This window comes from Ovis aries, chromosome 21 (assembly GCF_016772045.2).
Source record: "Ovis aries strain OAR_USU_Benz2616 breed Rambouillet chromosome 21, ARS-UI_Ramb_v3.0, whole genome shotgun sequence".
In the NCBI taxonomy this organism is placed as follows: domain Eukaryota; kingdom Metazoa; phylum Chordata; class Mammalia; order Artiodactyla; family Bovidae; genus Ovis; species Ovis aries.
The window spans coordinates 44652872-44678656 of record NC_056074.1 but is presented as its reverse complement, the minus strand read 5'-3'; the positions used below and the strand labels follow the sequence as shown (position 1 = coordinate 44678656).

General features: G+C 54.8%; 1 protein-coding gene across 3 annotated transcripts; it reads left to right on the top strand.

The window, feature by feature from the left end:
- Positions 1–2749: 2749 nt before the first annotated feature.
- On the top strand, positions 2750–25656 carry DHCR7 (7-dehydrocholesterol reductase). 3 transcript variants are annotated; one of them, XM_027959487.3, is made up of 9 exons: positions 2750–2794; positions 8764–8892; positions 11202–11305; positions 11879–12101; positions 13562–13652; positions 14336–14549; positions 16321–16525; positions 17336–17467; positions 19464–25656. In XM_027959487.3, exons 3-9 carry the CDS (start codon positions 11208–11210, stop codon positions 19926–19928), a joined length of 1428 nt encoding a protein of 475 aa, XP_027815288.2. In that variant the 5' UTR covers positions 2750–2794; positions 8764–8892; positions 11202–11207; the 3' UTR covers positions 19929–25656. The 3 variants fall into 3 exon arrangements, with proteins under 3 accessions (XP_027815288.2, XP_027815289.2, XP_027815290.2); XM_027959488.3 differs by having other exon boundaries at positions 2750–2832; XM_027959489.3 differs by having other exon boundaries at positions 2750–3101.
- The last annotated feature ends 129 nt before the right edge of the window (positions 25657–25785 follow it).

The following is a 25785-nucleotide window of genomic DNA, read 5'->3' as shown; positions in this document are numbered from 1 at the left end:
TCGGGCAAGAGTCATCATTAAATGCTAGGTAATTGGACCGAAGGTTATTTGGGAGCAGTGTATTTACACAGTCTCAAAGTATCACTCCACAGCTTACTCATTAATCATGAAAGGAAAGTGGAGACTTTTGGCAGAAACCACGCGAGCCACAGGATCAAACTCACCATCGACAGAGGGACAAAGTCACATCAACATCATGTCGCCCCCTGCTATGATGTATGACATCTACGTAGTATATTATCCTGCCCCACAAGGCATCACGTAAATGCAAGCACAGGGACTTCCCTGGCGGTCCAGTGGTTCAGACCCTGCAGGGAGCACAGGTTCCATTCCTAGTTGGGGAGCTAAGATCCCACATGCTACTCAATGTGGCTGGGAAAAAAACAAAAAACAAAAAACAAGGACAGGGAAAACAGCCAAACCAAATCGAGAGACTTGCTGTGAAGAAAAGCCAGCCTTGACTCTTCAAAATGGTCAAAGGCCAAGAAGATACAATAAAACAAAACAGAAAGCAGTGCTGGGGCAGAGGTCTAGATTAAGGGAGGCTGAGGAACCAAGAAAACTAAATGCATAGAGTGGTTCCCCAATTGGATCCTGGATTTTTAAATGAGCTATAAAGGATATATGGGCTTCCCTGATAGCTAAGTTGGTGAAGAATCCACCTGCAATGCAGGAGACCCCAGTTTGTTCCCTGGGTCAGGAAGATTCGCTGGAGAAGGGATAGGCTACCCACTCCAGTATTCTTCAGCTTCCCTTGTGGCTCAGCTGGTAAAGAATCTGCCTGCAATGTGGGAGACCTGGCTTCCATCTCTGGGTTGGGAAGATCTCCTGGAGAAGGGAAAAGCTACCCACTCCAGTATTCTGGCCTAAGGAATTCCATGCACTGTACAGTTCATGGGGTTGCAAAGAGTTGGACATGACTGAGTCACTTTCACTTTTTCATAAAGGATATGATTGGGACAGTTGGAGAAAACTGAATATGAGTAATATATCAGACAATAGCATTGAATGAGTGTGAAATTTCCAGAGTCTGGCCACTTTATTTTGAGAGTGTAAGAGAATGTCCTTGTTATTAGGAGATGGATACTGAAATATTCAGGAAGGAGGTGTCACCTATAGCTAATTAGTGTTTCAGGAAAAATACACACAGCTACAGGAAGGCAGAGAGGAATTAAATGTGGCAAGCTGTTGACAGCTGCTGAATCTAGGTATGTGGGTGTTCACTTTACTATTTATTCAACTGGTTTGCGTGTTTGACATCTTCAAAATAAAAAACTGCAGAGGGAACAAACGTTTCCATGAGGTGCACGGGAACGCCCGTGCAGAGCCCTCCGGCAGAAAGGCTGATGCCAGATGTTGCAAGTGGAGCCACCCCTCACCACCAGACACTGCCTGGGCTCCACACCCAGGTCAAGGTCATGCCCTTGCAAAAGTAGCCTGTGTACCATGATTGAGGGAGGCAGGGGTATATGAGAGAGGGTTGGCTGTTCCTGCTGTTAACAGAAATAATAAACCAATCTATAATAGGAATAGAAGAGTTTTATTTGAGCCAAACTGAGGATTATAGCCTAGGAAACTCTGATTCGAGAAGCAATTAAAACTGCCAAGTGGGGGATGCTTAAGAAGGCAAAACCCCACCAAATGATGAAAGCTGTTTGTCAAGAATTGTAATCGCAGTTGGCAAGAGGTAAGTATGCCTGGAGTTCAAAATGGTTGCCTAATGACAAGAGGAGACCTTGAGTCTTTGAAGGTTGCTACTGGCGGCCAGCAGATTGCTGTTCTGAGACTGGCCGGTGGTCCTTGAGGGTGATAAAGTTCAGAAAACTCAAATTCTCAGTGACGCAGGAACATGCATGAAACCCTGTCCACAGTGGTCAATCAGATCCATCTCAAATGCCTGAACCATAGGTCCCCCGTTTCGATTTTTTTTAAACGGCCTTCTTTGTTTTGAATGGTTAAAGCAGAGGTAGAAAGCCTGGTTTAATAGGCCACAGAAGGGTTGTTTTGGTGAGCCTGCAGTTCGCCGCCCGCCCCCATCCCCCATTCAAATTCTCCCTCTGGCCAACTCTGCTACTTCCTGTCCTCGCGGCACTGCACAGCTGATAGGTACCCTGAACGCCATCTCTGGCCGCCTTCCAGGCGAGCCCTCACCCGTGACGGCCTTCCAGCCGAGAGCTCTCCCTGATACCCCGAATAAAACTGCAGCCTGTGCGGTCCTGCTTCTGCCTCCTCCACGCCGGTTTTCACCATATTCCTCACTGACGGTTTGGGTACCGATCCCGCTTCCCCGGCACCGCCACCCGCACGTGCACCCCAAGGACAGCGATCTTGTCTGTTTCGTGGGTTGATGTGGACCCGGCAGTCTGTACACGGTTGGCTCAGTGTGCGCTGAGCGCCTTTGAAGCCCCATCGGCAGAAGAGGAAACAGGCTGGGGAGCTCAGCGGCCGGTCCACCACCGCGGCTGGGGCCGCGCCCCCAAGCCTGGGCCGCGCTCCCGGGGCCCCTGGGTGCGCTCCCGGGGCCCCTGGGTCCGCCCCCGCCGGCTGGCGGCGCGCTGGGCAGGTCCTCCGCTGTCAGTCTCGCGCCCCGCGGCTGCCGAGTGGAGCGCGCGGTGGCCCGGAGTCAGCCCACGGGGTGGGGCGAGGCGCCGCGGCCAATCGCCGGGCCCGAGGGGCGCCGGGTCGCACGGGGCCCGTCTGCGATTGGCCGCCTGTCGCTACACCTCATCGCGGGGACGGGGCGGCGATCGGTCAGACCGCGCGGGTCAGAGCTGGCGCGGAGCCGGGTGCGCAGGTGAGCAGGCCCGCCGCGCTGGTGTGGGCTGCGCGCAGGTGGGTGCGCGCAGGGGGCAGCTGGACAGATCCGGGCGCGCGCGCAGGCCGGGGGTGGGCTGGGCGTGGAGGGCGGCGGGTGCTCCGCGTAGGGGCAGACGCCTGGGCAGGGGGCGCGTGCGTGCGGGCGAGCAAAGTCTGGAGGTCTGGGGGCCCGGGTTGGCCACCCGAAGACTGCTGGGTGGATGCTGGGTGGACTGCTTTGGGGATGCTGGTCCCCTGGCGGTGGTCGGGAGCTCCCTGAGCGAACCGAGACGGGGCGGAGCCAGGTGAGTGCCTTTTGGGCCGGGGGTGGGGGGGGGGGGCGCTTCCTTCCTCAGGTGCCCCGCACGAGTGGATGCAGTTTTCTGCTGAGGAAACATGGGGCATCTGTCTGCTCACTGAGAAGTGGGAGCCCGGAGCAGCGGACTCTGAATTGCTTCTAGGAATAGACTAATTGCAGGGGGGCTGAGGGTAGGGGTGGGCCCCGGCCGGCAGTGCAGGAAGTTACTCACAAAAGACCAGTGGCGCCCGCCTCCTCTTCCAGCGCTCCCCACTAACTTAACTGATGGCGTAGCAGTGCCTCTTTCTTGGACATTTTATGATTTTATGGAAAAGAAGGGTAGGAGTTGCCCTAGGGAGGTTTCAGACAAGAGAAAGGAGGGAGGAAAACTGCAAATGAGGAGATCGAGTTTATCCAAAGTGGGGTTTCCTGAATGTCCAGCGCTATGCTGGGTGCTCTGACCTAAATTCTCAAAACACTGCGTTCTAGACATCGCCCCATCTTACAGATGAGAAGACTGAGGCTCCCCAGAGGTGCAGTGACATGTGGAGAGTCGTGTACTTAGCGACATAGCCAGGGTTCAAACCCAGAGATACTGGCAACAGACTGGTTTGGAGAGAGGAGTCCTCAGGGCAATGCCTGCATTTACTGGGGGGGAAGGGGGTGGGTGGGCAGGTGAACAATCCCAGCTACCTTGAAGGCCCCCAGGAAGACCGGCAGGAACAGGCCTGAGGGGGTGGAGTTACCCTACCTGCAGGACACTCTCCACAACCAGGCGAAAACCCAGAAACAAACATGCAGTTACTTCTTACAATAATCCTCATAAAAATCCTTCTGTATACTTACTGCTTAAAAAAAAAAGGTACGGATTAATGTAGCAGATTAAGAAAGTAGATTAAGACTAAGATTAGAAAAAGCCAAGAAGTGAAGTTGCCAAAGAATCTGGAGGTAAACTAATCTGGGGGGAAAAGAGGAGGGAGGGTGGGTGCGTATCTAGTGACAGGTAGCTGGGTGACAGTCTGGAGAATAAGCAGCCAAGTTCAGGGACTCCTGGGGCTGGACTGAGGGGATTTGCACTTTTAAGAAATAATTTTCTTTCTTTCTTTCTGGCTCTGCTGGGTCTTTGCGGCTTTGAGGGCTCTCTCTGGTGGCCGCGAGCGGGGGCTGCCCTCTAGTTGCAGTGTGCAGTCTACTCCTTGCGGCAGCTTCTCGTGTTGTGGAGCACCGGCTCGAGGGTGCTTGGGCTCAGCAGATGCGCACCATCAACATCCTGACACAGGCTTAGTTGCTCCGAGGCATGCGGGATCGTCCTGGATCAGGGACTGAACCCGCATCTCCCGCCATGGCTGGCAGACTTTGTGTTTTCACCACTGAGCCACCAGGGAAGCCCCGGACTAGGATGTTTGACTTCTAAACGTGATTGTGTTATAGGGAGCATGTGTGTTGCTAACTTTTGAAAAACAGAAACCCTTGCGTCTGCAGTCAAAGCTGCAGTTTACCCTTTAGAATTAGAGAGTTAGAATTAGGACTTGGTGTTTCTGGAATTTCCTTCCAGGGCTCTTGCCTATTTCTGGAGGCCCCAGAAGGGCCCCAGGTGTGAGTTGCTCTGCCCCAACCAGGACCTCAACCCTCTCCACGGCAGCCGGGCCAGAGCTCTCCAGGGCCAAGCTCTGGGAAGGGCCAAGAGCCATCTCTGCATTTGGCAACGGAGGCTCGTGCAGGTGAGAAGATGACCACTCCACCCAAAGTGGGTGGGAGGACGTAAAAAAGCTGCAGATAAACTCAAGTATCACTGCGCACATCACCACCCCCTGCCTTGAGGACCAATGACCTCCCTGCCCCTGGAGAGAGCCACAGATGTTCTCAGAACTGTGGATTGAAGGACTCCCAAGAGCTATTTCAACAGCTCTTTTTATTGTTGTTAAATTATTTTATAATACAAGTACATGTCTGCTAGAAAAATTAGGAAAAGGGGCTGGGGGAACCCAAGCGGAAGGCCCACACTGTTGAGGATTTGGTGTATGGCTTAAAAAAAAAAAAAAATTTAATTTGCCTGCACCAGGTGTTAGTAGCGGCAGGTAGGATCTAGTTCCCTGACCAGGGGTTGGACCTGGGCCCCCTGCTTTGGGAGTACAGAGTCTTAGCCACTGGATCAGAGTGACTTTTTGAATAGCTTTTTAGTGATAGACTGTCTTACAGCTTGCCCTTGTGCTGGTACCTACCAGGGAACCTTCTTCCATGTTAACCTCATTCTTTGTAATAGCTGCTGGGTATTCCACTGTACCAGGGCGTCATTGTTTTTCTCATCTCCTATTAATAGTCATGTTATCAGCTCCAATGTGTTGCAAGTGCTCCAGAATGGAAGTGCTTGCATCTGCCTTTTCACACAGCCATCTGTTTATGTCCCAGGATAAATTCCGACAGGTAGCAACTGAGCCAACCCGGAGGTCTACCCGGCCTCTGGAACTGTCCTCCAGTTGAAGAGCAGCTGCCAGCCCTCACTGGGCCTGAATTCTGTCATTCCTTTAAGTACGAGTTAGGGCATGTCTGTCCTTTTATGTGTCCCCTACTCTTTAGACGCATTTCTAAACCAGAACCTCTGCTGTTCCAATAATGCTCCAGCTGCTTCTCTGCGTATGTTAGGATAGTACCTAGCCCAGCACTCACAGAGACTGACTGTTATCATCACTGCTCGGAATGTTTTATTATTATTATTTTTGTTTGGGCTGTGCTGGGTCTTCGTTCTCGACTTGTGGCAAGCGGGGGTGCGCTTTGCTGTGGTGCGTAAGTGTCTTGTGTCGGGGGCTCCTCATTGCGGAGCGTGGCTTCAGCAGCGGTGGTGCAGGGCCTGTGTTCCTCTGTGGCATGTGGGACCAGGAAGCAAACTGGTGTCCCCTGCGTTGCGAGGCTGACTCTTAGCCCCTGGACCTCCAGGGAAGCCCACTACTCTGAATTGTACTCCTCAGCCTCCCAAGTGTGCCACAGGAGGTGGCGTGCCCACAGACCCAGCTCCGTCCCTGTGGCTCTGTGCCGGCTACGTTCTCCACTTTCCTTGCCTCAGCTTCCCCATCTGTAAAACTGGGCCCGACGACGGCAGTCTCCAGAGTGGGCTGGGAATTCTGTGGTTCGCAGGTGCTGGCAGCTTGGTAGCTGCTCTGTGGCCCTGTGACTGCCTGTGTCACCCAGGGGCGGCCCCGACAGTATCTCGTGCTGCCCTAATACCTTGCTGCTCCCCCATCAAGAATCAGAGCCTGCTTCCCCTCCCCTGGAAAGGTCGTGGGCTTCTGACCCAGTGTAGCCAACAGAACGCTCTGGGAGTGATGTCACATGCCTTCCCAGGAAGAAGAGGCAGCTTGGGCACCTCCTCCCTCCACCCTGAGGCCTCCATGCTGGGAGGAAACCCAGGCTCACCCACACCATCACATCCCAGGCTGGAGCTAACCTAGCCAGCCTCCCCAAGTCCCCAACCCACAGGAACACTGAAAGAGGGCAAAGGATGGTTTGGTTTGGTTTGGACTGCACTGCTCTTGGGATCTTAGTCCCCTAATCGGGGACTGAACCCAAGCCCTCAGCAGTGAAAGTGCAGAGTCCTAACCACCGGACGGCCAGGGAATTCCCCAAAGACTATTGTTTTCAGCCTCTGCACTGAGAAAAGATGAGTTGCGTGGAAGGCAGCAGGATGCTTCAGTGTCGGGCATTGCAGGGGCATCCGCCTTAGACCTCTGCCAGGCTGAGCTTCACCCTGACACCCTGCATGAGCCCACCTTCCTGAGGCCTGGGTGGTGCTGACGGCGGTCTTGGCAGTGGCTGCCTCTCTGGGAAGAACTCCAGGGGCTTGGGAGGGGCTCTGAGCACCTGGCCCCGGGACTTCGTTTACCCCACAGGGTGGGTTACTTTGTAGATGAGGAAACTGAGGCTAGTGAGCAGAAGGAGCAGCTCACGGTCACCCACTTTGGGTTCCAAGTGGTGATGTGTTGGCAGCAGACCTGATCCTGCAGGGAGCTCGCAGCCTTGCCAGTGGCATCCGGGCCTCCTGGGCATCACCGTGCCATCCCATCTCTGCCGTGCTTCTGCACCTCTGATGCTTCTCCAAACACCAAATCCTCAAGATGCCAAAAGGGCTGCCACAGGACTTAAGTCATCTGTTGCACGGGTCCTGGGCTGTTGATGGTGGTGTTCTCAGCTAGGAACGCTGAAGGCACTCACCTGGCCTGCTTAACTGTGAGAAGCCCCATAGACCCTGCTCCCACGGGGACCACGAAGTGGCCAGACCGGCCCTTGTGGTTCTTATGATTGCAGGACACCATCAGCAAAAGCCATTACGGAAGGTTGAGGAACAAGGTTTATTACTCACAGGTCCTGTGGGTACTTGCCTGCCTGCATCCATTCAGCCACACTGTGTGGGTGGAAAGAGGATGCGTGTGGGCCTGGAGCCCTGCCTTTACCAGGGCATGAGAGTGAAGTGTCTAGAGTTTCATGGGCTCACGCTTTTAAAAAATATTTGTCTATTTTTAAACGGAAGATAAGAGCTTTACAGTAGTGTTGATTTCTGCCACTCATCAATATGAATCAGCCAAAGGCATGCATATGTCTGCCACCTCCCACCTCCATGAACCTATTTGCAGGGCAGCAGTGGAAACACTAGTCACGCATGGATGTGAGGGTTGGACCATAAAGAAGGCTGAGCACCAAAGAATTGATGCTTTTGAACTGTGATGCTGGAGAAGACTCTTGAGAGTCCCTTGGACTCCAAGGAGATCAAATCACTCAATGCTAAAGGAAATCAACCCTGAATATTCATTGGAAGGACTGACACTGAAGTTGAAGCTCCAGTGCTTTGGCTACCCAATGCCAAGAGCCGACTCATTGGAAAAGATCCTGATGCTGGGAAAGATTGAGGGCAAAAGGAAAGAGGGTGACAGAAGATGAGATGATTGGATGGCATCATTGATTCGATGGACATGAGTTTGAATAAACTCTGGGAGATGGTGAAGGACAGGGAAGCCCGGTGGACAGCAGTCCATGGGGTCGCCTGTGGAACTCAAAGAGCAGCCCAGGGAGCTGACCAGGGTGCCGAAAAGCCCCATGCACTTCCTTGGCTCCTCCCTGGGTGTGTATGGGGGCTTTGAAGCCCCAAGACACTCAGGAAGGTCACTGGGTCCAGTAAGTCTGCAGAGAACCAGGCTCCAAGCCCAGATCACTGTCTGTGATGCCCTGTATTCACGGCACTCGCTGGTTCTGGGAATGCCTAGGGAGAAGATGCATGCTTTGGGGCAGGGGTGGGTGTAGGGGTGGAGCGGGCAGGGTGGGACTTGATCCAGGTCATGTGCACTGCCCAGTATGAGTCTGCAAAGAAGCCAGCTTGGGCTGTTCAACAGTCCACCATGTTAAGGCTCGTCTCTGGGGCAACTCCTCCAGGAAGCACTCCTCGTCCAGCTCTACCTGTTGTTTATAAGTGCTTCCTCTTTGGCAGACATCTCGTGCCAGGCAGATAAGCTACGAGATAAGATTACCTTATCGTGGAGATCCCCACACAAGGGCCCTCTTGCACTTTCAAACCCTGGGCACTGAGCCGCACCTTTCGCTTGGTTACCAGGTGGGACTTGAGAAAATTATCATTTTTGGTCCTTATCTCCCTGAGTCTTTTCATCACTTTGTGTGCCCTGCAGGGCTCTGTTCAGCGGGTTGAAAAGGATCTCGCAGGCCTGTGGAGCATAGGAGTCTAGAGAGTTGAAAGGGAGCAGTTCAAGAAGGAAAACCTGCATTCTGCAGTCGAGCCGCTTGCAAAGAGGTTGGAGGTAAGCACCTCTCAGAGCTGCTGCTTGCTTTCAAACGCAGCTGGTCCGTCAGCGCTCACTGTCCACTCCTGCCTGATTCTTAGGAAAAAAAGTTAAGTTACTTCCTGGACACCACCCTCTCCCCTGTTTTCAGCTATCTACTGCTAAGGGTGTCCCTTCCACATTTATTAAAAATTCAATGCTTATGACAGAGAGGTGCACGAATGGTTCAGTGGTAGAATTCTCACCTGCCGAGTGGGAGGGACACGTGCATCTCCTGGCCCACGCAGCCACAGCGTTCCCTTCTGGGGCTTCCCTGGTGGTTCAGGCGGTAAAGAATCCATTTACTGGGCAGGAGACACAGGAGACCCGGGTTTGACCCCTGGGTCAGGTTGATCCCTTGGCAAAGGGAATGGCTGTCCACTCCGGTATTCTTGCCTGGGAAATCCCATGGACAGAGGAGCCTGGCAGGCTACGGTCCATGGGGTGGCAGAAAGTCAGACATGCCTGAGCAGCTCACACACGCTGACAGAGAGGTGGATGAAGGCCATTATAAGCACAAAATAATTATGTGAGCTTGTTTTAATCCTTAGAAAATATGCTTTTGTGTCCAACGTTAGCTCTTGGCCTGTACTTTTCTGGCCCTTTTGCAGTTTTCCAGCATGTTAGATCAGAGCAACTGCCACGTGCCAGGCTCAGTAGTCTGTGTTTTGGGCTGAAAGATGAGTGGCTCTCTGTCCATAAAGAACTCTTTCATCTGCCGAGTACATCATGAATGCTCCATAAACTAACCTGTGAGAATAAAGTGATGTCCTGCAGCTTTCATCATTGAGAAATTTTAAGTGAATGTACAGTTGTATTAAAGTGATTCATCTTCACATTTAAAATGAAACCAGCATTAAAAGACTTATATATAAAAAATAAACAGTTCCCCACGCCATCTTAGAGCCCCGCTTCCCAGAAGCAAGTACTTTTTCATTCTCTAAGCTACTTTTGTGTTGTTTTTTACCTGCTTATTTCCAAATGATTTCCTTTTAACACCCTCAACTTTACATTTTTTTTTTTTTTTTCCTGTCTGGCAAAATTATTATTTACTGTTAAGCCACGTAATGTACTGTAATTATGGTTTGGTGTTTTTCCCCTTATATGGCTTTTTATTTATTTATTTATTTGGAATGAATGGTTGCCTCCCTTTTTCCACATGCTAAGGTTTCCATGTACCTGTCACTAACTGTTTTTCCTGCATGTTGTAACAGAGCCATCATAGTCATCAGTAATTTTTGTATACTCTGCAACACAACAAAATGTGTTGTTCTCATTCCCGGCTCCCCCCCGCCCCTGGCCCAGAGCCATTCATCTTGCGCCACAGTGGGCTGGTTACTGTCTGGTTCACTGCCCAGCTGTTATCTTGGGATCTCCTCTTCTGCTTTCACTGGTCTGTCTTTAGCAGCTTACATTTCCCTCAGGATTTTTAAAGTTTTCCATCTTGTCTCCTAGAACCAGCTTGCTACTAGCATGATTCTTAATCCTGGATTTTTTTCGGAAAGCATCGAAGATCATCTTTTTTGTTTTTTCATGCCTGATATTCTGAAACGTCTCCATTGTGAATTCATTCTGAAAGTGGGGGTGTCCCTAGTTCCCTCATATTACGACCACGGGTTGGCTTGTCTCTTCGTACAAGATGAACGGCTATGGGTGGGATGGAGAAATGGAACTGATAAACTGTGCTGGAATATGTAGAGAAGTTATTAATGTGTATGACAGCTCATTAGAGCATTCAGAAAAAAAAAATAGTGCTAGATGCATAGAAGTCTTAGTGAATGGAAAAAGTGAGGCAACCATTAACTCCAGGAAAAATAGAAAGTCGTACCAAGGAGGGAGCATTTTCTGAAACCCAAATAAGGAGACCTGTAAAGTGTGTTCTAAGCAGAGAAGTAGCAGGTATCATGAATAAGATAAATCACGTTCATGGAGGGATAGAGACCTCTGTGTGCCTGCAGCAGAGGGTGTGATGGGAGCGTGCCGGGGAGGTGGGGGCAGGAGCATGCAGTGGGGGGGTCTCTGAGCCACAGGTGTTTGGGCTTCTGTAATAAGAAGGATGTTCTGCTGTTGTTGGAAAGTGAACTGAGATGAGAGCAGAAGTAGGGCCGGGCGGGAGGCTATTGCAGGCTCCGGGAGTGGGAGTCCCTGCCTGGAATCGCCCATCCAGGACGAGGTGGAGAGTCAGAGAATGAAGGAGTCCAGCCCCGTGGGGGCCTGTGAATGATGGCAGGGAGTTGCAGCGTCTGTTTCTCAGGGGATGATCTCAGCGTGGTGTCTCCTTCCCTCAGGGCCCAATGGCTGCCAAGTCCCAGCCCAGCGCCCCTAAAACCAAGAGTGCCAACGGCCTCACCAACGGCAAGGCTGCAGCCCAAGGGCAGTGGGGCCGAGCCTGGTAAGCATCTCATCCGTCTTTCCAGCTGGAGAGTAAAGTGGGCTCTCGGCGAGAGGTTGCCAGCCTTTGGGATTTCAGGAACCTGTTTAAACGATTCTTTTTTATCAGTAGGACTGTTTTTGGTAGCAGTCTGCCAACTTAGGAAGTTAGGAACCCAGAGAAGAATCTACCATGAAAGCTGATGTCAGGGGCAGTGGGCGGCCTGGTTTTGCCCTCAGTGTGTAAGACACGGGGTCATGGATCTCAGGCCACAGAGTGATGGGGACTTGGTGAGGTCCCAGATGGCCCAGAACAGGAAGCCTCTGGACCCGTGGGGTGCGGAAGGCCTTCTGTGCTGTGTCCTGGGCCCTGGCCTTTCTGGGGTATCCACGGGCTCGTCGGCCTTCAGACTGCTCAAAGCGGATCATGCGAGTGGGGTGCCTTGCCTAGGCAGTGGGGGCTTTGGCCCTGCGAGCCGACAGCCTTCTCTTGGGAGGCGCGGGCTGGTGGGCCCGTGGGGCTCGACGTCCCGCGTGTGAGGTCGGGGGCCGGGCCGCACCGCCCGTGACCGGCTGCCGCCCGTCGGCCCCGCAGGGAGGTGGACTGGTTCTCCCTGGCGAGCGTCGTCTTCCTGCTGCTGTTTGCGCCCTTCATCGTGTACTACTTCGTCATGGCCTGCGACCAGTACAGCTGCTCCCTGACGGCGCCCGTGGTGGACCTCGCCACCGGCCGGGCTCGGCTCGCCGACATCTGGGCCAAGACGCCTCCCGTGACCACAAAGGCGGCCCAGATCTACGCAGCGTGGGTCACGCTCCAGGTGAGCCCTCCCGGCCCCTGCAGCAGAGGCTCCCCTCCTCAGGGAGGGCCTGGCCCCTGGTCGGGGATGGTGTCTGGCTCACACGGACGTCCTTATTCGTGGGACCCAGCCTGGCCTCACCTGCTGCCTGATGGACTTAGCTTTGTCTTCAGGTCCAAGGCCACCTGGTGGCATCTCGGTGTCCGGCTCGCCTTCCATTGAGCCTCCGTGCTGAGCAGGGAGCAACGCTCCCTGGGAGGGCGTGAGGGCGTGGCTCCCTCCCAGGAAGCCCTGTGCCTGATGGGAAGCGTGTCCTAGGGTTGCCCAGCTCCTAAGAGCTACTCTAGGTCTTGGCAAAGCCAAGGCCATGTCCCCAGAGATGGTCACACAGGCCTGGCCAGTGGAGGTGGGTGGGGTGGGCCTTGGCTCTGCTGTGACCTCACTAGCTTCCCAACCAGAATGAGTTCATCAGAAGGCTGTCTGCACCATGAACTCGGTGAACAGATAGTATTTAATATCTGAACAGACAGTGTTTAATATCTGAATATTAATAATAATGTTATCATTATCCTGGGAAATGGTGCAGGGAGATGGCCCCTGCCCCCGACCCCTACCCGCCAGGGTTTCCTGCCCTGGACGAAGGCTCTAACCTCTGCTAGCTGTTTCTCCCCATGATCCCAGCTTTTGGGCTTCAGCTTCCCTCTCATTTCAGGCCTCTTGGTCCTTTTGAGTAAAAGGTGATTTGGAGCCGTGAGAGTCACAGTAGCCTAAAGGCAGAAACAGCCCATGTGTGTATCGGCAGACGTGGACACACGCGTAGTGTGATCCAGCCACACAGGGCTCTGTTGTTCTCGTGGAAAGGAGTGAGGGTCTGACATAGGCTGCAACCCGGGGGCCTTGAGAACCTGATGTTCAGTGAGAGAGGTTGGCTACAAAGGGGCGTGTCCTGTCTGTCTGTATGCAAAGTCCAGGACAGGCAGGTCTGCAGAGATAGAAAGTCCATTGCTGGTTGTCAGAGGCTGGCGGGGAGGGGCTGCTGGGAGGGCCTGCCGGGAGGGGGGGGGGCTCCTTTTCAGGGTGATAAGAATGTTCTGGAATTAGCCACTGGGGATGGTGGCACAAGCTTGGGAATACGCTGAACACTCAGTGAATACTTTTCAAGGGCGAACTGTATGGAATGTAAGCTAGTGGGCTCTCCCAAAGGGAGTGGCTGAGCCCTGTGGGGAGACGGCGTGGGTGTTCTGAGTGATGGTGACGAGTGTCCTGTTCAAGGCTCCCCTCAAAGCCCGCAGTCAGCCTGCGGTCAGTGTTCCCGGAGCCGTAAGCTCTTCTGGAAGAAGTAACCAGCCACGATCGTGGTTTCTCCCGTTCGTGCGGTGCCTGCCCATTCATCGTCTCAAGTGACAAAGCACGGCCGTGTCGAGGCACAGCCAGGCCCCGCGGCCCGCGGGGAAACCGGCTGGAACATCTCTGCGTTTCAGGTGCTCCTGTACATGCTGCTTCCTGACTTCTGCCACAAGTTTCTGCCGGGCTACGTGGGGGGTGTTCAGGAGGGCGCCGTGACTCCCGCAGGTAACCTGGGGTCCGCCCCCGCTCGCCCACATGCCGCCTTTCCCTGCCTGTTCCTCCTACAGGGCCTGACCCCCCGCCCCACCCCACCAACACTCATACTCACACAGCTTCCAGGGACGGCCGCCAAAAGTGAGGTCAGAAATCACATTCCCAATCTGGGAATGAAATAGCACCCCCTCTCTGCTGGTTGTGTGGTTGGGCTTACAGAGCCTCTCCCCAGCGGGGACACTTGGATTCCCCCAGGGGCATCGCGGGGGCCCAAGCTTTGACTCACAGGGCCTTAGGGCCGCCTGGTCCATTCATTCCCTGCAGTCACTGAGACCCCAGCCCAACCCACAGAGAGCTCTTGGCTACCCTCCCCCGACCCCCAGCCCCACCAGGTGCCATAGGGGACCCTCGTCCCTTCTGTGGCTCCAGCTTCCAGCAAACTGCAGGCTGGTGACTCAGCCTCGGGCCGGTTATAGATGTCCTGCGCCCGCTCTCCCCCTCTTAGGGATTCAGCCAGCGTGAGCGGTTAGTCCTCAGCTCACAGTGTGAGGTGTCCTGCTGGCGTGTTGACCCCGAGGGCCTGAGTGGCAGGAGCCGCTGACTGGCTCTGAGGGCTGGGGGCTGGGGACCCCAGAAGGGAGCCAGGGGCAGTCATAGTGGGCAAACGGCCCCGCTCTCACGTCTTCCCTTTGCAGGAGCTGTCAACAAGTACGAGATCAATGGCCTGCAGGCGTGGCTCCTCACGCACCTCCTGTGGTTTGCCAACGCCCACCTCTTCTCCTGGTTCTCCCCCACCATCATCTTCGACAACTGGATCCCACTGCTCTGGTGTGCCAACATCCTGGGCTACACCGTTTCCACCTTTGCCATGGTCAAGGGCTACCTCTTCCCCACCGACGCCCGGGAATGGTACGTCCTCAGCGGCCGCCTGAGCCCTAGGTGGCGGGTCAGCGCCTTTTTCTAGTACGTCGGGCTAGGATGTTGCAAAGGTCTGAGGACTGAGCATCCTTGAGGAGGAGCTCAAGGGACCATGGTGGACTCTGAGGAGCATCCGTATTGAATGGGTAGCTTTTCCTACTTGGGGAGGATGCAGTTGAAGGTGGCCAAGTCTATCTTCAGTGGCTGAGTTATCTCCAGCAGGGCCATAGGGAAGAAGGAGGGCGGGAGGGGCAACTCCTTCTTGCAGGCAGGGGCAGCCCGTTCCCTCTTTCTGTGAGACGTCAGTGCAGCCTGAAGCAGTCTTAGTAAGAAGTCTTGTTATCTCGGTGGCTTTAATGCAATAGCTTCCCAGGGAGAGCCCTACTGATCAGTGTCCATTCTCATGGAGTGTTGAGGGAGATAGTTAGCAACCCTCCAACTACCCATCTCTTCATACATCCATATATCCAATTCTTTATCCATTCATCTGCCACCCATCCATCCATTTATCCATCCGTCCATCCAGCACATCCACTCATTCACCCATCCATCCACCCATCCGCCCCTCCATTCATCCCATCTACCCATCCACCCACCCATCCATCTACCCATCCAGCGCATCCATCCATTCATCCACGCATCCAGCCACCGTCCATCTACCCATCTATCCCACATCCCCCGTCCCTCCCTCCCCGTCTCCCTGTATCCATCCGTTCACCCATGTCCCCAGCCAGCCAGCCATCCATCCACCCATCCATGGTCTATCCATGCATCTACTTACCCTCCCATTGCTCCCTCCCCGCCTCCTTCCGTGGACACATTCATCGAGAGATGTTTGTCGGGCCCCTCCTGTGGACAGGTGTAGGCAGTGGGGCTTTAGGTGTGAGCAAGATGCTGGTTCTGACTGCATTTTAGTTTTGGTTCCAGATGAAAGCAAAGTGTGCTTGCTGTAACTGTTAGCCCTAGGCTCTTAGGGAGCGTGTTTGGAGTATGGCACTTTGAGCTTGCGTGATGATCGAGTAACGAGGCTGGTCTTCTGTGCCTCATGGAAATCATTTTCTCTGCTTTATAATCACACCCCCTGTTGTAGACTTTGTATATTTTGCTTCTTTCTATTTATCCTAGTTGAGGGAAATGGACATGAAAGTGTGTTTCCCTAGCCAACACAGAAATCCCTGTGTATGGGCAGCAGGTGGTAGCGCGAGTCCCCAGCTGGGTTATCCTGGCTGATTCTGTCACGCCTATGGTCAGGTGATGGGGGCAACAAAACAGTTAAAATGTGCCCAGCAAGCCATGGGTGTGGGCCCTGGAGCCGGGCACCTGGCTCTGAGGCTGGCGCTGTTATCGTTTATAACATTACTTGCCCACGGAGGCCTGAATGCTCTATGAGTCCTTGAGAAGAAAATCTCTGTCCAGTCGAGCCAGTTAGGCAGCTTGCCTCCAGGGAAGCTGGAGGTGGGAGGAGGATCCTGGGCACCTGCCCAGGTAGAGTCTCCCCACCTTCATTAGGACAGAGCGACCATCTCAGCTCAAGGCCGGGGCTGAATGCCGAGTGACGTATCACGGCTATCCGGGAGGGGCTGGAGGCGCATGCGGTCTCTGCGTGCTGGGCCCTTGCAGCTCGCGGCAGGCCTCCCCTGGGTCTTCTCTCTTGGGCCTGCAGTACCCAGGCTGGGCTGGGCACCTGTGTCCGTGCCAGCCAAGGAGGCTGCTTGTGAGAGGCACTCGCTGACAGCATGCATCTGTCGTTTGTGTCTTCAAGCAAATTCACAGGCAATTTCTTTTACAACTACATGATGGGCGTTGAGTTTAACCCCCGAATTGGGAAGTGGTTTGACTTCAAGCTCTTCTTCAATGGACGCCCCGGGATCGTCGCCTGGACCCTCATCAACCTGTCCTTTGCAGCCAAGCAGCAGGAGCTCTACGGCCACGTGACCAACTCCATGGTCCTGGTCAACGTCCTGCAGGTAGCCTGTCTGGGGCGTGGGTTGGGGGTTGCGAGCTCTGACACCGACTGGGTGCTGGGGAAACCCGAAAGCCAGATTGATTTCAAAAGACAGTAAGAAATATTAGTCGCTGAATCATGTCTGACTCTTTGAGACCCCGTGGACTGTATAGCCCCCCAGGGTCCTCTGTCCATGGACTTCTCCAGGCAAGAATACCAGAGTGGGTAGCCATGTCCTCCTCCAGAGGCTCTTCCCAACCCAGGGATTGAATGAACCCTGGTCTTCTGCACTGCAGGCAGCTTCTTTACCGTCTGAGCCCCCAGGGAAGTCTCTTGAAAGACTGTAGAAGGGGGTCGGCACCCTTCACACGTGTCTGGGAGGCTGGCTGCAGAGTGGGAGGCGGGGGAGTCGTGTCCTCACCTGTCGGGCACTTCACTGGCCCTGGGGACTCGTGTGACCCATGGCGAACTCCAGTTTGCCACTCAGGCGTGTCAGTGGTCCTGGCAACACAGCTCTGATGGCTGTGGAAGGCCCGTCCCAATCCCCCACTCCCAGAGCCATCTCTCTGCTCCCAGCTCCATGGCCTTGGGCATCGGCGTCCAGGACGTTGCTGGGTGCCCCTCATCTGGGCCACGTGTCATCTCAGACTGCCGACAGGGACTCCCTCCCCCACTTATCCCCGATGGCCCAGGCCCGGCAGGAAGTGCAGCAGCTGCCCCACGGGGCCTGTCACCAGGGGAGCTCAGGGACACCCAGGGACCCCGTCCCGTCCTGGAGTGTGGTTCCCCTGTCCGCGCCTGTGGTCAGTATACGGCCGTTCCTGTGCTGCAGGCCATCTACGTGCTGGACTTCTTCTGGAACGAAACCTGGTACCTGAAAACCATTGACATCTGCCACGACCACTTCGGGTGGTACCTGGGCTGGGGGGACTGCGTCTGGCTGCCATACCTGTACACGCTGCAGGTGAGGAGTGGGCCAGGGAGCCCCTGTGATGTTTGCCCCCCCCCACCCCCCAGCAGGACCTTCAGTGGCCAGGTCCCCAGGCATGCCCAGTGCTGCCCTCAGAGCAGACAAGCTGGCACGTGCCAAGCCTTGTCCTTGCCCAAGTGTCTAGATTTTTCAGGTGGGGGCGGGCACCAGAACCTGGGGAAAGGAGGCTGGTAAGAGAAGGCTTAGTGTATGAGTCAGCACAGATTGCTGTAAAAAGTATCTCAGACCGGGCGACTTGATCAGCAGGATTCACTGTCTTCAGGAACAGGATTCACTGGGATTCCTGGAGGGTGGACTCGCAGGCCCGGGTGTGCGCGGGGCTGGTCCTCCTGAGGCCTCTCTCCTGGGCGTGCAGACGGCCGTCTCCTCCCCGTGTCCTCACAGGGTCGTCCCTGTGTGTATCTGTGTCCTGACCTCCCCTTCTTATAAGGACCACAGTCCTGTGGGTCTAGGGCCCACCCTCGTGACCTCATTTTACCGTAATCACCTCTTCAAAGGCCCGTCTCTAAATACAGCCACCTGCTGAGGTCCTGGGCTCAGCACTGCCACATATGAATGTGGGGGACACAGCTCAGCCCCTAAGACTCAGAGAAGAGGATGATTCAGAGTAGACTGTGGGTCTAAAGAAAGATCAGGGTGGGTGTAAGATCAGGGTGGAAGAAGGTGGCTATTGATATTCATATTTATTCAGATCTTAACGCTGGAAGGATAAGAGGCCTGCTCTCATCATTTTTTCCATTAAAGGCTCTGAATGTTCACACACATGAGTGGAGGACGTGCTGGGGGGCCCTGCCCTCTCGGAGCTCGTGGCTGGGCAGGGAAAGGTCCTGATGCAGGCATCCCAGGGTGGGGAGGGGGTGCTTGACAGGAAGCGGGGTGCTGACAGCTGAGAGAGGGCCAAGGATGCGCCTGCAGCCTGGGCGTGGGGATCAGCCAGAGCGTCTTGGGGCAGCCACAGCCAGACCAAGAGCAGAATGAGAGAGTCTGGGGGTAAGAACCCTGCCAGACTAGAGGCTGCGCTCTGAAGCGTCCAGTGCCAGGCGGGAGGCCTGGAAGAGGGGAGCGTTCCAGGGGAGAGGAGGGTGGAGGCCGGCCGGGACCACAGGCTCCAGGAGAGGTTCCCTCGCATGCATCCCAAGAGTTGAGTGTAGAAACCTGCCTGGGGAGCCGGAGGGACCTGGCTTTGCACCTCTGTTGGGCCACCAGCCAGGGGATGGGGCCTTGAGTCTCTGGAAAATCAGGGCAGACTCACCTTGTTTAGGGCTAGGCTGGTGACTCGAGCTGGGCTGGGCAGCTCTGCCCCGGTGCCCGCCGTGTCCTCTGTGCCACAGGAGCCACCTTGGGGAGGAGGGTGGGTGGTTCTGAGGCTGTTGCGTGCCTGCTAAGTCACTTCAGTTATGTCTCTTTGTGACCCCATAGACTGTAGTCCACCAGGCTCCTCTGTCCTAGGGATTCTCCAGGCAAGAACTCCCGACCCAGGGACTGAACGTGGGTCGCTTTCATTGCAGGCAGATGCTTCACCGTCTGAGCCATAATCGGAAGTCCCGTTATCCTGTGTATTTCACATTCATACTGTATGTGATGTGTGTGTAGGTAGAGAGGCAGACAACTAGCCACGCGTGCGCACGCTAAGTCGCTTCCGTTGTGTCCGACTCTTTGCGACCCCATGGACTACCCTGCCAGCCTCTGTCTGTGGGATTCTCCAGGCAAGAACACTGGAGTGGGTTGCCATGCCCTCCTCCAGGGGATCTTCCCGACCCAGGGGTGGAACGTGCGTCATTTGCACATTTACTTGTTTGATCCCCTCCGAGGCGGGTGCTTCTGTTCACAGGAAAGGAAACCCAGGCAGGGCCGGGTGGGCAGCTGGTCAGGGGCACAGCTGGGGTGTGAAGCCGGGCTGTGCTCCTGGGCCTGTGGTCCGCCCGCCGCCCGGACAAGGCCGCCCCTGACCTCTCGCCTCGCCCCGCAGGGCCTGTACCTGGTGTACCACCCCGTGCAGCTGCCCAGCTCCTACGCGCTGGGCGTCCTGCTGCTGGGCCTGCTCGGCTACTACATCTTCCGGGTGACCAACCACCAGAAGGACCTCTTCCGCCGCACGGACGGGCGCTGCCTGATCTGGGGCAGGAAGCCCAAGGCCATCGAGTGCTCCTACACGTCGGCCGACGGGCAGAAACACCACAGCAAGCTGCTGGTCTCGGGCTTCTGGGGTGTGGCCCGTCACTTCAACTACACGGGCGACCTTATGGGCAGCCTGGCGTACTGCCTGGCCTGCGGCGGCGGCCACCTCCTGCCCTATTTCTACATTATCTTCATGGCCATCCTGCTGACCCACCGCTGCCTGCGGGACGAGCACCGCTGTGCCAACAAGTACGGCCGTGACTGGGAGCGCTACACGGCTGCCGTGCCCTACCGCCTGCTCCCTGGCATCTTCTAGAGGGGGCCTGTGCCAGGAGGCGCCCCCGCGGGGCGGTGAAGAGTGCGGGTCCCAGCCCCGCCCTCTAGGAGCCTCTGCTCACCTGTTGAATGGAGCTCTTGCCCCGAGCACAATCCCCAGGGCTCACACCAGCTGCCTTCTCACCAGCAGAAACCACCAACTTCTGTGTGCAGGTTCCCAGGGCAAGAGGATGACCTGGTCTGCCCGCGGATGACTCATCTCTCTGCGGCCAGACAGTGGGTGTCTGACATCACATGGGGCATCCTCCAGCCCCCCGGCCAGCCCTGCCCTCAGCTCTTGCTAAACACAGTAGCAGTGGGGCCCGCCAGCTCCGCGGGTTGTTGCTGCACCGCCTTCAACTCCAGGTGCTGCCTACGTCGCCTGCTTGGCGGTGGTGAGCTGTGTCCTTCATATTTTCTCCTTTGCACCCGCGCTGTGTTAACACCTTTTTCTGTAGAGGGCGCTGAGGGACGCTGCACACTGAAGGGCCAGCTTCTGGTTCTGGTTCTTTAGAGACTCTGCTCAGATGACCCAGAGACCTTGGCCACCATCAAGGGGGTCTCCTAGGAGACCTGAACCCCAGCCTCGGGAGGGGACCCCTTTTTTACCATGGCCGGCTCCTCAACCCACAGGGATTCTTGACTTTTAGATGTTACTGGCCTGATAGAGTTAATAATCCTTTATTCAGGTGTACTTGGGAGATATCGTGAGTTCAGTTCCTGACCACCCCGGTAGAGCAAACACAGTAAGTCCCTGCCATACGAACAAGCTCTCCTCTGAGAAAGCGTTTGCAAAGTCCAATTTGTTCGTTAAGTCCAACAGAGTTAGTGTAGGTACCCAGTGGCACCATTGGCTGTTTAGTACTGTTCGATTATAGTCTTATAGCACTTTTCCTACAGATAAAACATTTCTAATCTCACAGGACATAGCTTGAGAAGTAGAGTGGTGCAGCACCATACAGGGGCTGGCATCGAATGAACAGGCGAGAACGCTTATGGGCTGGAGGAGAGGGAGGAGGTGGGCGATGGCGGAGCTGAACGATGCCAGCGGCAGCAGGTGGAGGGCCAGCTGCAGAGCCACGCCTCATGCTGCCAGAGCACTCGTTGGCATCTTTGAAAGTCCGCAACTTAAAGGTTCCTATGCAGAGGACTTCCTGTGTCACAGTAAAGCAAGTCACGCGAGTTTTTTGGCTTTGCGGTGCATATAAAATTCATGTTGACACGACTCTGTACTCTTTTAAGCATGAAATAGCATTGTCCTAAAGGACAGTGTATGTACCTTGATTAAAAAAATGCTTTATTGCTGAAAAACGCCGAAATGATAACCATAGTCTTATCAAAGGTCACTGACCACAGATCGCTGTTAACAAATGTGAGCAAAGTTTTGAAGTACGGCCTTTTGCCAAAATGTGGCAGAGGCACAGAGTGAGCAGAAGCTATTGGGGGAATGTCCCCAGGAGGGTTGCTGGACGCAGGGTTGCCAGCCATCTTCGATTTCTATAAAAGCGCCACATCTGCAAAGCACGATAAAGGAGAAGTACCCATTTTAAACCTCCCCTGTTCAGACTTCCGTGTGGTTTGTCTCCCACTGGTACCTGGCCGTAGACAAGGGCTCAGGTTTTGGTGTGGAGAAGGGATGCTCAGGGAACATTGGATCAGATGCTGGGGTCTGCCTCATAGCTGTGGGTACCCATCGTGGGATTCACGGGGCGGGACCCCCACTTCCGCCACCGTCGGCCCTCTGCTGGGGCTGCTCTTGTGCGGGGTGTGAAAATCCATTTCGTTTGCCAAAGGGAGAAACTCCATTTGGACCGCCTGCCCCCAGCAAGAGAATGGAGAAACCAGAAAGGCGGTGCTAGGCTTGCTTCACGCCTGGATGAACCGAGGACCGGGCTGAGCTGGGAGCCCCACGTTCTGAGCAGGGAGGGCAGGTGCAGGACAACGTGTCCCCTGCTCAAGTTAGAATCGGTTAAGCAAAGCCAGGCAGACTCTGGAATAGCCAGGATCAGAGCTTATTTCCCACCTGGCCTGACTTCACTGTGGTTCAGTTGCTAACTTGTGTCTGACTCTGACCCCATGGACTGCAGCATGCCAGGCTTCCTTGTCCTTCACTATGTCCTGGAGTTTGCTCAAACTCATGTCCGTTGACTCAGTAGTGCCACCCAACCATCTCATCCTCTGCTGTGCGCCTTTCCTGCTCAGTCTTTTTCGGCATCAGGGCCTTTTCCAGTGAGTTGGCTCTTCACATCTGGTGGCCGAAGGATTGCAGCTTCAGCTTCAGCATCAGTCCTTCCAATGAATATTTAGGGCTGATTTCTTTTAGAATTGACCGGTTTGATCTCTTTGCTGTCCAAGGGACTCTCAAGAGTCTTCTCCAACACTGCAGTTCAAAAGCATCAATTCATCAGTGCCCAGCCGTCATTATGTGAGCTGTCCAACTCCCACATCCGTACACGACTACTGGAAAAACCATAGCTTTGACTATACGGACCTTTTTTGCCAAAGTGGCGTCTCTGCTTTTTAATCACTGTCTAGGTTATGGCCGCCCACTCCAGTGTTCTTGCCTGGAGAATCCCAGGCACGGCGGAGCCTGGTGGGCTGCTGTCTATGGGGCCCACAGAGTCGGACACGACTGAAGGGACTTAGCAGCAGCAGCAGGTTGGTCAACGTCATGCCTTCTGCCGCCATCTGCAGTGATTTTGGAGCCCAAGAAAATGAAATCTGCCACTGTTTCTATTGCTTCCCCATCTATTTGCCCTGAAGTGATGGGAGCGGATGCCACGATCTTGGTTTTTTTGAGTGTTGACTTTTAAGCCAGCTTTTCCACTCTCCTCTTCCACCCTCATCAAGAGGCTGGGCCAACTCAGAGCCATGGTTTTCCTGTGCTGCTGCTGCACCCCTGCCCACTGGCTCTCAAGGGTCAAAGGGGGTCCTGGGCATCTCACCAGCCACACGAGGCACTCGAGGACCAGCAGAGCACTGGGCCCCTGCTGGGATGGCCCTGAGTACAGTGGACCCCGCCGTTTCCTCCCAGACCTCGGGCGAAGTCACTTTAAGGAGGCTGGAGGGTGGTGTCTGTGAGCCAGATCCTGTCTTCCCCGTTCAACAACTGTGGGAACGCCAGCGGGCGACCTCCCTCTGTGTGTCCTTGTGTGAAGAATGAGGGTGATGATTCTTTCGCCTTGTGTGAGAAGCCTTCTGAGATGGATTTCCCAGGAGAGCTCTAGGTTCAAGCCTGAGATCGGCCTGTGTGTCACTTGGCCAAGTCTTGTCTGTCTGTGTCGGCATCTTAGAGCTGGGCTGCAGTTTGATCTATTTTGTCCAGCACGCTAAGCCAGCACAGTAAAGCCGGGCACCTTGTGCAACAGGGCAGGTCTGTCTGCCTTTGCTCACGTCTTCTGCATATGGATGAAACCCAGCAGCCCTCTGTGGCAAGGAACGAGGAGCCTGGAGTGCCACCCCTGTGCGTGGTGAGGCTGGTGTGGGCAGTGGGGGAAAGGGTGGTTCCCACACCAGAGACACACCGCCCACGGCGATGGGCTCGGTTTCACTACTGTTTCTGAGAAGAGTTACTCCAGGAAGGTATTCCTCTAGGTCTTGGAACTCCCTTGTCTGGATGTGGGTGTTGTTGCCCGGCCAAGCAGTGGCACAGCCAGCTTCTCTGGGTGAGAGGCTGAGCTGAGTAGAATCTACAAAATCAAGACGTAAGTTCACACCACATGCTTCTTTTCTAGAAGGAGCAGGCCGTTCTCACCCCATGGGGGTGAGACCGCAGTGACTGGGGGGCCAGGAGGGGATGACATTCGTTTCCAGACATTCAGTGCCCTGGATTGGCTCGTCACCAGTGATCCATGGGCAGACCTGGCCATGCCACCCAGCTCCTTGTCCCAGAATACCAGCAGCAGTTGGAGGTTTGTACAGGACCAGGATGATCACCTGGACAAACAGGGAGGCTCAAGAAATCTCTCTGTAACCTCATCTGTCATTAGTGCGAAGTCACTTCAGTCGTGTCTGACCCCGTGGACCAGCCCACCAGGCTCCTCTGCCCATGGAGTTCTTCAGGTAAGAATACTAGAGTGGGCTGCCATGCCATTCTCCAGGGCATCTTCCCAACTCAGGGACTGACCCAGGTCTCTTGCACTGCAGGTAGATTCTTTACCATCTGAGCCACCGGGGAAGCCCACTGACATGGTAAATTACCGACTTACCTTGCTTACGTCTCCCTCACTGGAATACAAGCCCAGCGAGGGTAAATTTCTGATTATTTTGTGCCCTGATGTATCCCTAGCCTCAGAACACCATCTGCCACAAGTCAGAAGCTGACTCTTACAGCTCCTACTGTGCTCCAGCCACGGTTATAAAAACCTTACACACACATTGTGACCCTCACAATAACCCTGCTGCTAAATACTATTGTCATTCCCATTTTACAGTTAGTGAAACTGAGGCACAGATGGTCAGTGAGACCTGCCCAGGTTGCAGGCTGATGCCTGGCAGAGCTGGGGCTCAAATACCATCTGGCGTCAGAGTCTGTGCCCTCTACCACCTCCCTCTGGAGCTTTCTCTCCTCTTGCTCCAGGTGTTAAATAACTAGACAGGCTGTGTCATGAAGCAGGGAAGGTCCAGAGGCAAAGCTTTCCACCAGCACTTTGCAGACTATGACTTGCAAACCACTCTTGGGTCATAAAATCATCACTAGGAAGAGGCAAGGTTATGTATTATCCATAGCTGTGTTGTAAGCGACTCCTACACTGAATGGCTTAAACCAGCAGTAGACATCATCTCACCCAGTTTCTGAGGTTCGTGAGTTCAGAAGGAGCTTAGCCGGGTCGTTCTGGTCCAAGGTTTCTCACAGGGTTGCAGGCAAGGTGTTGGCCAGGACTACGTCACCTGAAAGCTCAGCTGGGGCTGGAGGACTTGCTTGCAAGGTGGCTCCAAGTGTGTTTGGCAATTGGTGCTGGCTTCGGGCCTCCCTGGTAGCTCAGCTGGTGAAGAATCTGCCCACAGTGCAGGAGACCCCAGTTCGATCCCTGGGTTGGGAAGATCACCTGGAGAAGGGTGTGGCAACCCACTCAAGTCTTCTTGCCTGGAGAATCCCCATGGACAGAGGAGCCTGGCGGGCTACAGTTCATGGGGTCGCAGAGGGTCAGGCACGACTGAGTGACTAAGTACATGTTCTTGTTGGCTGGGGGCCTCAGCTTGTCACCATGTTCAAGGGTCCTCCCAACATAGCGACCCCCATAGTGGGCGATCCCCTTCCCGCAACAGCCTTTCCACCAACCTCAGAAGTCCTGCACCCCCACCTCTGTGATATCCCACTGGTGACACAAGGCAGTGCCTTTCAGTGTGGGAGGGGGCTGCACAGGTGTTGCCAGCAGCCGGAGGTGCCATCTTGGAGGCAGGCTGCCGCAGGCTACTTGTCAGTGAAGTGGACTTGCAGAGGCCCCTGGAGGTCGCTGACGCCAGCAGGGTTCCAGTGAGAGGCGAGAGCATGTCACCCTCCACCAACTGCGCCTCCCACTGGGGTCCAGCGCTCCCTGTGGCCTGTAGCTGCTGCCCCGCTCTGCCTTCTGGCCTGGCACCTGGATGGTTCTCAACACCTGGCACTTAACAAACAGCAGCTGAGCAACCAAGGGACGTGTATCAGAGAACTCGGTCAGGTGACAAGACATCTGATGATCAAGGGGGAAAGGAGGGGCTTTTCAATAAAAATTGTTTCTTTAAATTTATTTGTTTGCTTTGGATTGTGCCGGGTCTTCCTTGTTGCACGAGGGCTTTCTCTAAGTGCAGTGAGCGGGAGGCTCCTCTCTGTTGTGGTAGGTGGGCTTCTCATGGCAGCGGCTCTCTTGTTGCCAAGC

Excerpts from the sequence above, each read along its gene's own strand:
- DHCR7 (XM_027959487.3), top strand. The coding sequence starts at position 11,208 with ATGGCTGCCAAGTCCCAGCCCAGCGCCCCTAAAACCAAGAGTGCCAAC. Across the intron at positions 11,306-11,878 it reads GGGCAGTGGGGCCGAGCCTG|GGAGGTGGACTGGTTCTCCC; the intron begins GTAAGCATCTCA and ends TCGGCCCCGCAG. Across the intron at positions 13,653-14,335 it reads GGGCGCCGTGACTCCCGCAG|GAGCTGTCAACAAGTACGAG; the intron begins GTAACCTGGGGT and ends TTCCCTTTGCAG.